This window comes from Pelodiscus sinensis, chromosome 1, assembly GCF_049634645.1.
Source record: "Pelodiscus sinensis isolate JC-2024 chromosome 1, ASM4963464v1, whole genome shotgun sequence".
NCBI lineage: Eukaryota > Metazoa > Chordata > Testudines > Trionychidae > Pelodiscus > Pelodiscus sinensis.
This window is the reverse complement of record NC_134711.1, coordinates 65,363,742-65,376,982: the sequence shown is the minus strand read 5'-3', so window position 1 is coordinate 65,376,982 and position 13,241 is coordinate 65,363,742. Positions and strand designations below refer to the sequence as shown.

General features: G+C 38.4%; 1 protein-coding gene across 2 annotated transcripts in view; it reads left to right on the top strand.

The window, feature by feature from the left end:
* Positions 1-12,833, top strand: part of ZFC3H1 (zinc finger C3H1-type containing) — a 65,966-nt gene extending 53,133 nt beyond the window's left edge. For both annotated transcript variants that reach the window (XM_075931838.1, XM_014572789.3), the window contains exons 28-35: positions 1,366-1,476; positions 3,738-3,842; positions 3,954-4,119; positions 5,895-5,995; positions 7,446-7,547; positions 8,147-8,186; positions 11,703-11,765; positions 11,889-12,833. In XM_075931838.1, coding sequence (XP_075787953.1) covers positions 1,366-1,476; positions 3,738-3,842; positions 3,954-4,119; positions 5,895-5,995; positions 7,446-7,547; positions 8,147-8,186; positions 11,703-11,765; positions 11,889-12,026 — 826 coding nt within the window. In that variant the 3' untranslated portion in view covers positions 12,027-12,833. The remainder of the gene's footprint in view (positions 1-1,365; positions 1,477-3,737; positions 3,843-3,953; positions 4,120-5,894; positions 5,996-7,445; positions 7,548-8,146; positions 8,187-11,702; positions 11,766-11,888) is intronic.
* Positions 12,834-13,241: the final 408 nt, after the last annotated feature.

The following is a 13,241-nucleotide window of genomic DNA, read 5'->3' as shown; positions in this document are numbered from 1 at the left end:
TTTATTGTTTGCACTCTTCTTATTTGACCAGGTCATATTTATTGATTTAATCTGAGCAGTGCCAGGCATCTTTCAGTTAAATTGGTCTAAGTGATTTCATTTCCTTGCTTTTTGGGATGAGCAATAGAAATATATTGTATATTTTGGCCAATTTTTCTAAAGTTCTGTGCCTAAAATTACACTCCTAAACCTACCTGCATAAGACCCCAGTCCATCTATGCATGTAACTTTAAACAAGGGAGTAGCTTCATTCAAATTAAATAAACTTCATATTCAGTTTTTATATACTGTCATCTTAATGCGAGTAATGCAAACTTTATTTCTTCACAAACTGATTAAAGGTAGATAATTTTTGGCTGTAAAGGGTTGATGTATTTATAATGTGAAAGGAAACATGTTTGCATCAATCACAGATGTAAAGAAGCTCAGTTTGTATATAGCCTAGTACATGGGTGGGCAATAATTTTTGATGGAGGGCTACTCCAAGAATTTTAGTAAGTAATCAAGGGCTACACTTGTCCATGATATTAATGGAGGTGATGTGGAGTCTGTGTTGGAGGATGGGTGCAGAAGGGAGCTTGGGGAAAGGGATGGGGTGCATGAGAGGATTGACTTGGTGCAGGAGGGGGTGCAGGGATTTAGGTTATGTTGGGGGGGGAAGAGGACTGGGGTGCAAGGGAAAGGGCAGAGTTAGAGGGCAGGAGGGGCTGAGGTGCCAGAGGCTTTCTTTGGCTGGGAGGTGCTTACCTGGGCAGCTCCCAGTAGCAGGTCAGCAGGTTCCTCAGCCAGGGTGCCCAAATCTATGCCCCTACACCAAGTGCGGGGACTATGTATGGCTCTGAATTCTTCACACTAGGAGGGGGTACTTCCCTGTCCTGCAAATACAAAGTTCACATTGGCTATGAAACTGGCCAGTGTGATCTGCCAAATTATGGTGGGGTACAGGCAGTGCGGAAAGCCTCGCTCCAGGCTCACAGCATTCAGAGGGCTGCCCTGAGAAATGTGCAGTGGCAGGGCAGGCAGAGAGCCTGGCTGATTACATGCTGTGGGCTGAATCCGGTAGTTTGGTAGGCCGGATCTGGTCCATGGACCATATTTTGCCTGACTCTAATCTAGTAGTACCTTTGTGGAAATCAAAAAAAAAAAAAAAAAAAAAAAAAAGAGGCTATGTTTTTAAAAATAGGTGTTGAGATTTGATAATCTTTTATATTTTTAGAAAACTGATGCTTATAGATTTACTTTACCTATTTTGATGGTGAGATATTATTGGGTTTCTAAAATATATCAGTAAATGTCTATCTGGCCAGAATTATTTCTATATAGAGAGAAGTAGTTTGTGTTCAAATGTGCATGTTTTTGTTGTAGGTATCTCTTGAATTTTCCAATGCCGATTGAATTTACATCACCTATCTATAAAGGACATCTTACAGATGACATTTTAAACCAGCAAATCCCATATTTGTGGCAAATCTATTGGTGAGAATTTTATTAGCCTCTGTGAGAAATGCACACTTGATCTGCAAACAATGGATTTTCTGATTTTGTTCAGAGTATACTTAAGTGTGTATTACGTTGGGTTCTTTGTGAATGATTAATCCACCAGTCCTAGATGCTTCCCTGACTGCTGCAGAAGGGAGGTGGTTTTACAGAGCTGTGAAGGAGGATGTCATCATGCTTGGGAATAGTTCCAATTCTCTCTTGCTGAGCTTCTGACCTGTTGGTAACTCTGGCTTATCTCTACCAAAAGGGACAAAGGCTTAAACAAAACAAAACCCAACAACTTCATTTCACTCTTTCAGCTATCTCCACTTCTTGATTTAGGTTTTTCTCATTTTTCTGTTTGCCTTAGCCTAGTTCTTCAACATTCTTCTTCCCCACTCTCATTGGCCCAGTCTTCCTACAGTAAAGACATTTGTGTTCTAAAAGTTGAGACTTTCCAGAGCTGGACCTCCTTTCAACAAAGGAAAATGCCAAGGTCATGGTTTTCATCAAGAAGAATGCAGGGCGTATAGGTGACAGATCTCAAGTCATGCACTTATGATCTACTTTTGTTTTTTCTGCTGTTGTTTCTGAAAAAAGGATGTTCAACACTTGCCAGGCGAAGATACAAGTTATCATGGTAGCACCCAGACAGCCGAAGAGGACCCTTCTTTTAGAATAGGCTGTGTCATTGAGTGATTCTCTTATGCTGTCATTTTAAGAAGTGTACTTCATGGTCTGGTTTTATGCCATCTCCATGATTGACCGCATGGCTTTTCAAAGAAAGAGTCTGAGACAGGAGTAACTTTCCAAATGAATACTACTTTGCTACTTTCAAAGAAACCTCCCACCAGATATTAAAATTCTCTCAACACATACATCTGTTTCACTTACCTTACCATCTAATCTGAAAGAATGAAACAAATGTATGTATTTGGAGAAGGAACTTATGAGGCCTCCGCAATACAAATAATAACATGCAAAAAGAAGAGTATGTAAAGATACAACTAATATATGTCATGTAGTCACAGACCATCCGTTCATGTGACTTTTATATCTTATTTCCTATCCATGGTTGATGTTTCTGAGAATAATTTCAGCAAGGAGAATTACTGAACTTAATCAGCCACATTGATATAGTAGAGCAGCACAGCATCATTAGCTATGCCCTACAAATCTTCAAAGGGACAGATGGACTCAGACCTCTTTCCTTTTCAGGTGCAAAGGTTTCAGAGTTCACTTTGCCATGTGGATTGCTTTGTTATACGGTCACACAGAGTGGAAATAACAATCTGAAAGCTCAAGGAGCAGCAACATTTACTTGGAAAAAGTGTATGTGACTTTTTTGTGGCTAGTGACTTGGTCCTCTGTTCACACCTTCTCCAAGTATTATACACAGGGCCTTTGGTTGTCCACTGTGCTGCCTTTGGCATGGTCATTCTCCAATCTATCACAGAGGGTGTATTCAGCTATCTAGCTACATTTCATTTTTATACTCTGTCTTGCTATCTTTCAATTTCTGTATGCATTTTTTTTCCTCTTGTAGCTTGCCTTAGCCAAAGACTTCTCCTTTGCAGACTTCAAATACAGATTGGTTGGATGAGTGCCTGACAGAAATATTTCATCTGTTAATCTCTAACCTTGAAAAAGTTTGGTCCATCATGCTAATCGTTTTGTTCTTCCAGGAGCAGAAAAGAAATATTAAATATTTATTGTTCGTTGTTTCTCTTTTTTTTTTTTTTTATTCCTGCTCTTCTGATGGGGCAGGGTTGTTAATATATTTGCTGTTTACTGTTTCCTCCCCGGTATTGTTTCTGAACCTTTAGTGTTTAACTAGCAATCACAGTCTGATATCTCAAATATACATATAATTAAACCTTTGAAATTGTATAGTTCGGGAGCTTTCCAGAGGGAAGCTCTGGCCACCTGTCTGCAGCAGTCAGAGAACACTCTCTTAGGTTAAGAATAGACAAAAAGAACATTACTTTTTCAAGAGTAGAAATGTACAGGTAAGAGAAACTTGACCTTTATTTAAATGCATTTAGAAATATCTACTTTACAAGCTAACATCACACAGCAGTTAATGAGTAATAATGATTTAATAAATTATGACTGATGAAATTGGGCTCATTTTAGCAGCATTAAAGATTTCATTTCTGCCAGTGTGGAACTCTGCATTGTCCTTATCTCCTTTATTTAGTATACAAGAGCAAACTCACTAAAACATAATGTTGTTCTTTTACTTTTAAAACAAACAGTTTATGCCAGTCTCTTCATGCAAGTGTTGGTGAAGCACTGGATGCTTATGAAGCAGCTCTTGGAGCAGTGATGCAACAGGAAACTGTGCAAAATATTTGGATGGAGTAAGTTTAGTGGGAGGGGATAAAGCTACCTAATTTCACAGTTGTAAAAACTAAGGCCTTTGGAAGTGTCAACGTGGTTTTCTGTTGTTTTTTGTTTTTGTTTTTTTGCAGTTACCTTGTTTTTCTTAATAGCAAAATTGTTGGATCCAACAATAAAGTTCAAGAATTCAAGCTTTTTACTGATCTAGTGAACAGATGTCTAGTTACAGTCCCCACCCGATACCCTATTCCTTTTAGCACTGCTGATTATTGGACCAACTATGAGTTTCATAATAGGGTAAGAATTTTTCAGTAACCAACTATTAAAATATGCGTTGCTAATAAACTTTTTAGCAAATGCTTTTAACTATCTTATTGTATTCGCGCTCCCCAAGCTTATATTTTAATTTTTGATTTTCTTAAAAATGTGAGTTCATTTTTAAGAGAGTGGCCAACCAGAGAACAAGGGAGACTGCTCTGAGCATAGAGGGCATAAGGATAAATGGAGAAAAAAGTTTGGAAAAGTGTTAGAAGGAAGAAATTAGAACACACATTGTTGGCAACAAGATTGTGTGTTCTTAAAGGTGACGTTGAGCTGTAGTTTAAATGCAGTGAGGCACACAAGTGAAGAGATTCAAGGAGAGTGTTGCTCTATACCAACAAGACAGCTATATTGCAACAGCAATGACATTTTTAATAAACTGGGGAGATGAAAAGATAAGATTAAAGAAAAAGTTAGTCATTCAAACAATTTGATTGGGTTGGGTGTGTGTGTTTGCAGAGAGGAGGAAAGGGTAATTTATTTTATTTTGTTCTGTTTTGGTCATGAGAGGAAGGACAGATTTCATGGTGTGCAATGGGGGGGGAACATAATTCTACCAAGAAGATGGCTGTAATAGTGGGAGATGACAAGGGTATTGAAGTTGTGATTTTATATTTTTAAGAAAGTTGTTCAATGGAACAACTGAAGGTTGTGTGGTGTGGCCAGAAGACATCCAAGATAGGATATCTGAGAGAGGGTTGGAGATAAATGAATGTGAAGAGTGTAAACAGTTCTGGGAATTTTCTGCATGGAGGAGGTAGTTAAAATTTATAGCAGTAGGTAAGATTCAAGTGTAAAAGAGGATCCAGAGTAAAGTCTTACTGAGTTGGCAACAATAAAAGAAAGTAAGAGTCCCTGAAATATGCTTATGGAATTATTAGTAAGATAAAAGAATCAGGAGACCTCAGAGGGCAGTTCTACCTAAATAACTAGCTGAAATGCTTCCTTCAGAACTGTTTCAGCACAGAACAAGTGATTTGATGGTATAAGCATTAGGGAACACGTGTCTGTGAAGTGATAAGTATAAGGAATTTTTGGTTGAATAACACTATACTAATGTTTTGCTGTCCAGTAATTAATTAGATGCCATCTCTTTCCCTGTTCAGAAAGAAGATTTAATGGGTTTACTTGGCTAGTGTAAATTGGTTTAGATCACTGAGTTCAACAGAATATGCCAGATTACACCAGCTAAGTATATAGCCTTATTGTTTAGTTATCGAACATCTGGGGCTGTTGCCATGAAGGACATGAAGCAAATAGTTCAAAACTTTAATTTATACTATTATGACAGAAGATAGTATAAATTTGAATGTAGAGCCTGGGGGTGTGGGTACCTTTTTAATTGGGAAGAGTTTTGAAAATTTAACCGTGTATAATATTAAAGCGCCAGAATAATATAGCTGCTTTTGCAATTTTTGCTCATGAAGTTTGAGCAGAAAGAATCCTCATTTTGATTATCAGCTGTTTTGGGTTTATTAACTTTTTACAATAATAATTGTGAATTTGCTAATCTGAGGACCACATTTCTTTCTGGAGGCTGGAGGAAGCTTCACTGTAATAGATTTCAGGTTTTGTTCAGTTTCATTTTTAAACTTTCTAGGAAAAAAAAGTAGTAATTGTTTCTCCCAAAGAATCAGTTAAAAACAAGTTAAATGTTTATGCTTAAGATTCATATTCCAATTATTATATTGTTTCTCATTAAAATTACAGGCAACTAGAATTGGGTTCACTTTTATATTCAAATTTTACAGGTAATTTTCTTTTATTTGAGCTGTGTTCCAAAGTCTCAACATTCCAAAACCTTGGAACGATTTTGCTCTTCTATGTCTACCAATCCTGGACTTGCACTGAGGTAGGAAAATAAACTTAAGGGTGTATATTGCTAATCCCTCAGATATCTCTTGACAAGTTTGCATGGTTAAAACTGCAAATTCAGTGCATTAAAAACCCACATACAACTTGGCTAAAGTTTGTTATAAGCAGAGGTTCAGCTTCAGTATACCCATGTATCTGCCAGAACACATGTGAAAGTTCTCTAAAAAATGCTTGGTGTAATACAAGAGAGAGAATAAAGACAAGTGTTATGGTGACCAGTGAATGGAGGAGTGTGAAAAGGGGACAAGTTAACAAACTGCAAGTACTACTTTGCTGCATCCTGCCAAAGAACACTCTTGTATTTTGGCATCTTATCAGTCACTTTCTGATGTCTGACAAAATTCTGTCACTTCTGCAGAAGGGCTAAAAAGGGACGTGCAAGAATTATTGGTAATTTTCCTAGTGCTATCTGGGGTTTGTAGTCAAAGGCCAGAAGCTCCAGCCTCTTTTTTTTTTTTTTTTTTTTTTTTTTTAAATTTGGGGAGAGTAGAGAAACGCCAGGGAAAATGTGTGTGTTTAAGACCTACAACTTCTTTCTATTCAAAATGTTTCTTCAGCAGAGGACAAAGAATATATTGGAGTGTGACAGGTCTAGTTTGAGCTTTAACTTGAAACTTGTTTAGATATCTTTATAAAAAGACAGATTCATAATTTGTCTTTAATTTCTTCTTTCCTGTTTACAAGAATTTTTAGTTGATGATGCAACAGATGGGAATGATTTATATTTATGAAATGTTTCAAAATGCATATTTACTCAGAATGGGCATAGCTTAAATAAGGCATTATTTGTCATATACAACTATAGCTCAAATGGTCAGCTTTTTATTTTATAGACTGAAAAATCTTAAAGCTCTCTCTTTTTCTTGTTAATGGCCCGGGGCCTGAAATTTTTTAAAAGACACAAGATGAAATGGCTGGATTTTTTTTTTTTTTTTTTAAAGCCAAGAAATAAATTCCTCACCAAAACCTGTTTATACTGGTAGGATATACTTACTAGAAATGTTTGCTAACTTATGGAGAACTTGTATCCTGTGCTAGGAATGTCCGTATTTACAGACCGGATATAGGGAGATCTGATTTCATGCTGTTAATTCCTAGACATGTGAACATATAAAACTGTAGCTGCCATTTGGAACCCTTCAGCATATCACTCTTCTTGGAGACGTATACCCACTTCTCACATGCTAAAGACTAGATTTCTGCTCTGATCTCATTGTATGCCAAGAAAATGCTTTGTGTTTCTTACTCCACATTTTGTTGTGATTCCCTAAATGTTTGCCTCCAATAACGTTTTAGCTGACCTAAGCACTGGGGGTGTCGCTATGCACAGAAGTGCAGCACAAATCAGCATCGTTGTATCTTTTAAAATATTTATCTTTTTATTCCTTATAAGTGCTGTACTTATTTCCCTTGACTTTCCTTTACAGGCTGCTTCAACAACTTTGGGAAGAGAACAATGTTCAGATACTGAAACTGCAAGCCAAGATGTTTACATATAATATCCCAACATGCCTGGCCATCTGGAAAATGTAATGCAACAATCATAAACCTGTTTTCATAGATATTACTTTTGTTTATAAGGTTTGCATCACAAAGGTAAATCTGAAATATCCTTCAAATTGGATTTATATTGGTAGGCTATTCCATTATTAGAGTTTCAACAGTTGGTTAAGACAGGCAGAGGTATTGACATGTAAATTGGTATGTAAAATGAGTCATCTAGTTTCCATGTAGAAAAAATATATAGGCAATTTTTGTGTGGATAAATTTAGAAAATGTATTTACAAACTGCCTTTTAATTATTATATTATTGACTTCTGTCTCCTCCTCCTCTCTACCCTCCCTTTTATATATCACAATAGCAATAATCTCCATTATCCAGTGATGCTCAACTGATCATTTTCTTCAGTGTTTGTTCATAATGGGGAACCACTGAAATGTCTTGCTCATGTAAGGTTGTTTTAAAAAATAGCTACTTTTTTTCTGTTTCACTATAGATTATCATCAATGGAAGTTAGTCTTTTATTTTCAGGGGTTTTGTATTCCCATCCCACAATTAATATTCTGCCAACAATGGCATTTATTTCTGTGCATGGATACATTATTTTTGTGTGTTTCTTTTTCTCAGAGCCATTGCTGCTGAGTGCTTTCTAAAAGGACAGAGAGAGGTAAGTTAACATTGTAACTGATAGTTTCATAACTGTTAAAACTGCCTGTCTGTTCCTCCCACTTTCCTCTTTTTGACTGGACACAGAGCACAGGTCATCTTACAAAATAAGATTTTGGGGTAGTTGAAATGTGCTGGACACAAATCCAAAATGGATACTTCTAAATACAAGGAATCTTTTTGTCAGTTCATTTTGAAGAACAAAGCACTTCAGTAGTACTTATACTTCCATCACAATATGCTCTGTATGTTTTCATTTGTGCTCAACATAATACATAGTAAAAGCTGTGTGAGTAACAATACTTCCGTTTATCTTTCAGACACTGTGTGTTATGGCAGTGACCCCAATTCTTATGTTGCTTATAATTTTTCCATTATAAATAAAATGAAAATTCAATCCTTTTTAAAGAGTTCTGTTACCTCCGTTGTTTGCAGTGGGACTTGGCGGAGGTATGGTTCTGATGTCAGGAAGGTGTGTCTGCTCACCTTCTCTAATTCAGTTGAGGTTAGGCAATGAAGCTGGTCAAGGTAGTCATTGGCTATCTGTATTTCATACAGCAGAGTTTGTTTTTGGAACAGAAGTTCTCAAACGTCATTGTCCCATAACTCTATTGTGACAAAAAAAAATTACTATGCAACCCCAGGAGGGGAGACTGACGTCTATAGGCTCCCGTCTGGAGCAGAAGCCCATGACCTGTGCCCCACTGCTAATGCCCATGGGCTTCAGTCCTATGCAGTAGAGCATCAGCCTCAGGTGGGTGGACTTGGGATTCAGCTCTAGGCCCCAGCAAGTCTAAGCCAGACCTGGCAATCTACTCTTTTAAAAGAACATTAACTAGAGGGTCACATACTGAATAGGTTCTATAGGCCAAGCTCATTGTACACAATAGGGATCCCCTACAACACCTTCTCTTTACCTCCTCCTCAGTTTTCCAGGAACTCTGTGTGAGTCCCCCTCTTTCCCTTTATCCTCCTATTCTACTGAGGGTATGTGTCTCCCCCCTCCCCCAGTTTCTTTTCTTTATATCAGACAGTCATTCAGCATATCAGTATATTATGCTCTTGGGTATATGAGTGTATATTGTTATGCTGAAAAGTTTTAAATTGCCATCATCTGGTTTTTTGATCCTTAGAGAGTTGTGATATATCCACGCTATAATTAAAAAAACAACTCTCAGCTGGCCCATGCCAGCTGCCTGGAGCTTGGGCTAAGGGACGGTCTAATTGCAGTGTACATGGTTGGGTTTGGAATTGAGCCTAGGCTCTAGGACCCTGGAAAATGGGAGGTCCCAGAGTGAGTCTGCACTGCAATTAAACAGCCCCTTAATCTGAGCCCTGCAAGCCAGTCAGCTGGCATGGACCAGCTACAGATACCTAATTGCAGGGCACACCATGCGGACTTGGTTGAAGTTTATGGGTCTGCTAACCAGAGGCCAGGAGGCCTACCCCCCAATTTCCTATTTTTGATAGTCCAATAGCACTACTCATGTACCTTCCCCAGCATCTCCTTGCAGCAGATCTCAAACAGAATGAAACTTCCAAACAGGACAAGGACAGAACTGATCCCACTCTGCTTGCTGTTGCCTACATCAAAACACTCTTTGGCCATTGAAAGATGCATTATGTTGGATGACCAGGAAGCCAAGAGTTCTGGACTTACTGGTGTTACTTCTGCACCCCTCAAACTTTTATTGAGCAAGACCTTTCAGGTTGCACAAATTGGGAGTCTCAGCTACTTAGCAAGATTGGCATTCTTTCTGAGAGACATGTTTCTCCTTGAGTATACTGTCTGTGAAACAGAACTTCTGTGTATGTAACACAATGTTTCATTGGGTTGTCATCTTGAGCTTGTCCTCTCGGGATAACAGCATCCCCCTATTTCCAGCTATTGTATTGGTACTGCTTTGGCTGAAGTGGGGTCTGTGCTGCCTTGCCGGGGGTTCAGAATGAATGGCATAGAGATTAATTGCACATAGTAGAATATTTTTGCCTCTTTTAAAAAATACTGAGATCAACATAGGAAATACCTGTGTTAAATAGTCATTTAGGCTGTGAAGTCAAGCACTTAAAAGTTAAGAAATACCAGAATTAATGTTAGGCAACCTTCATTTGTGCTCCCTGGCACACATTATGATGCCATTGTTAATGGTATAGTCACAGCCTACCTTTGCTCCAGACACCCTGTCCCATTCAGTGTACAAGATAGACAGTATTCAGGGCATGAATCAAGGTTGCACAGTGAAATAAGACTGTAGGACTCCTGCCTCATTCACATGAGTTCAGATATGTAGAAAATGAGGCAGGATTCTGCAGAAAGAGCAAGGATAGGCTTTATGACAGTTGAATGCATCTAGTTGAATGCTCTGTTCCACCTTTACTTCTGCAACAAATTCCTGATTTGTGTACACAGACCGAAGATTGTCTCTAATTATTTGTTCTTTTCTCAGTGCTCAGACTGAGACATTTGGGGCCTGAATTTCAGCAATGCAGAACACTTGCAACTGAAATCAGTGAGATCAGTGAATGCTCAGCATCTCTGTCAGTAAAAGAAGCTAGTCTAGAGCAGAGGTAGTCATTAGGCAGACTGGTGGCCAAATCCAGATCACCAAACACTTTTGAAATGACTATGGAATCTTTCTATTGACTTACACAAAAATAACAATTTATTATTTCTCTGGAGTCAGGACTTCGACTATACCATGACTCAGACATTTGAACCTAGACAAAAAATAATTGAATACCTCTGGCCTATGGTAATGAAGCAGGGGTGGGAAATTGGAAAATCTTGAATTCTGGTTCTGCCACTGTTGGACAAATACTCCCTACCTATGGAATAGCAATAATTCTTACCCATCTGTCTCCTGGGGGGTTAAGGTTTAATGTCTGGACAGTGCTTTGAACTGCTGTAAAATGCAACCTAATCACAAGAAATGGAGTAGGTGTCTTGTTTTGAGGTTGTCAGACACCCCAGATTGGTGGGGACATTCATAAGCTTTGCCTTAAATTCCCCTGTTCTTCTATTTCCTGTCTGTAAAATGGGAATAATAATTCTGTGTAACAGGGGAATTGCTAAATGAATGTTTGAGACAGACAATACATAGATGAATGCCATGCACAAAAGCCCTGGGAGCAGTTAATTCTGTATGCAGTGCTTGATTTGGATGATGTATTGTAAGCAAGACATAGAGCCACACATTGAATGATGAGAAAAAATGTTGAATATCTGCTTCATTCCTTGGCCATCATGCCTCCTGGGCAATGACAGAGGCAGGGGAGTTATGGAAAAAATGGTACAGTATGTGCTCAGTCATGTTAGTGTGTGCACAAGGGTCAGAATTAAAGCACAGGTTGGCTTAAATCTGGCATTTCCTAACTTCTGAGTACTTTAGTTTGCAACCTGCATTTTTTATAAGATTGGGTTTTGCATGCAGAAATCTTATTGCAACAGTTCTATGTGCTATAAAATCTTCCAAATACATTGAATAGCTGTATTTTGGTATTTGTTTTTATCTTACAGGTCCACCATTTATATCAGAGAGCCTTTCAGAAGTTACCTCTGTGTGCAACACTGTGGAAAGATGTAATGTTTTCTCCTTATGTTTGTTTGAGGTTTCATATAAATTTTCTGCATATCCCATATCCATTGATGTGGTGATGCTCAAGCTCTGGCTAAATCTTATATCTGCTTCCCCATCTCTTACAGCAACTCTTGTTTGAAGCATCAGGCGGAGGTAAAACTGATAACCTGAGAAAACTAGTTTCCAAGTGCCAAGAGGTTGGAGTCAGCCTAGATGAGCTTTTAAATTTAAACACTTACAGAACAGAAAGCAAGAATCACTGAACGATGGGTGCAGGCAGTCCTAAGTCCTATTAAATGCCAAAATCATTTGAATGATTCTTCAGGCTGATCCATGCCTAAGCTCTGTGTCATGCAGATGAGCATTGCTGAGCATATCAAGTCTCCAATCTGCTTTCCTTGAACCTGGAAACAATTAACATGACCCTCCTCTCTGGATAATTGAACTCCCTGTTTGGCCTGCTTCTGGGCCCTGCCAGAATCTCATAACATCATGTACGTAAGTATAGTTAATCAAAATGACAGACATTATTTTTTTATGTTTTCCTTTTATTTTCCTTTTTCTTTATCTTGTGCTGTTCCTGATTCACTTGACACTCTCGCTGATGCCTGAGAGATCTGTGTTTGGGGTTAAGTACTGGACTGTGTTTACAGTAAAAAGCAAGCAGTCCACTTTGGTTTTTCCTTTTTTAAACCTTTTTGAGATTTTTTTCATTACAGGATTTAAAACAAAAGCAGCCGCTCTTAAGGAAAGCGTAACTGCCAGGGCCACAAGTATGCTTCTTGCACTTGAAGGCTCTAAGAGGGCTGTTTACTGCCCTTTCTGCATTCTGGACTCGCGGCAGAGACTATTAAACTTGAAGATTAAAGAAACTATTGCAAATGCCAGTGCATCAGAAAAAAGAGTGGTCAATTATTATGTGCAATTTTTTTGTAAAGTAATTTTAATTTATAATAAAGTTTAACAGTTTAAAGAACAGTTAATATTGAACTGTTTTGTATTAAGATACTACTCTGTAGTATTAGTTGTTTATACAAAGCTATTTTGAATATAAGTTAACTTTTAAGAAAGCTGTTGTCTTTATTATTTGTTCTCTATTAATAATCACATGAAAATGGGATTGCGATATGGTCACAGTTACAGTGACTGGGAAATACTTTTCATCGCCATGAAGGATCTTTCCTCCTTCTGCCACAAACACCTTGCCATGTTTTGACAATTACCACTGACAACATTTACTTGAGTGCTGGCAAGAACAAGATACTGCTGTGATGGGGTGAGGTCACACATGACCCTTGAGGGTGATTCCTGGGGTGCTGACAAGGCTTCTGCCATCCTCCTTTTTTGCTCTCTAGGGCTTCTCGATGCTCTGTCCTGCTGGGCTAGCTCCCTGGTCTCCCCCAGCCAAGGCACAGAGCTGAGAATCACATCCCCCCTTCCCCCACACTCCCCCGCAGAAGCACTCTTCAAGTCCAAGG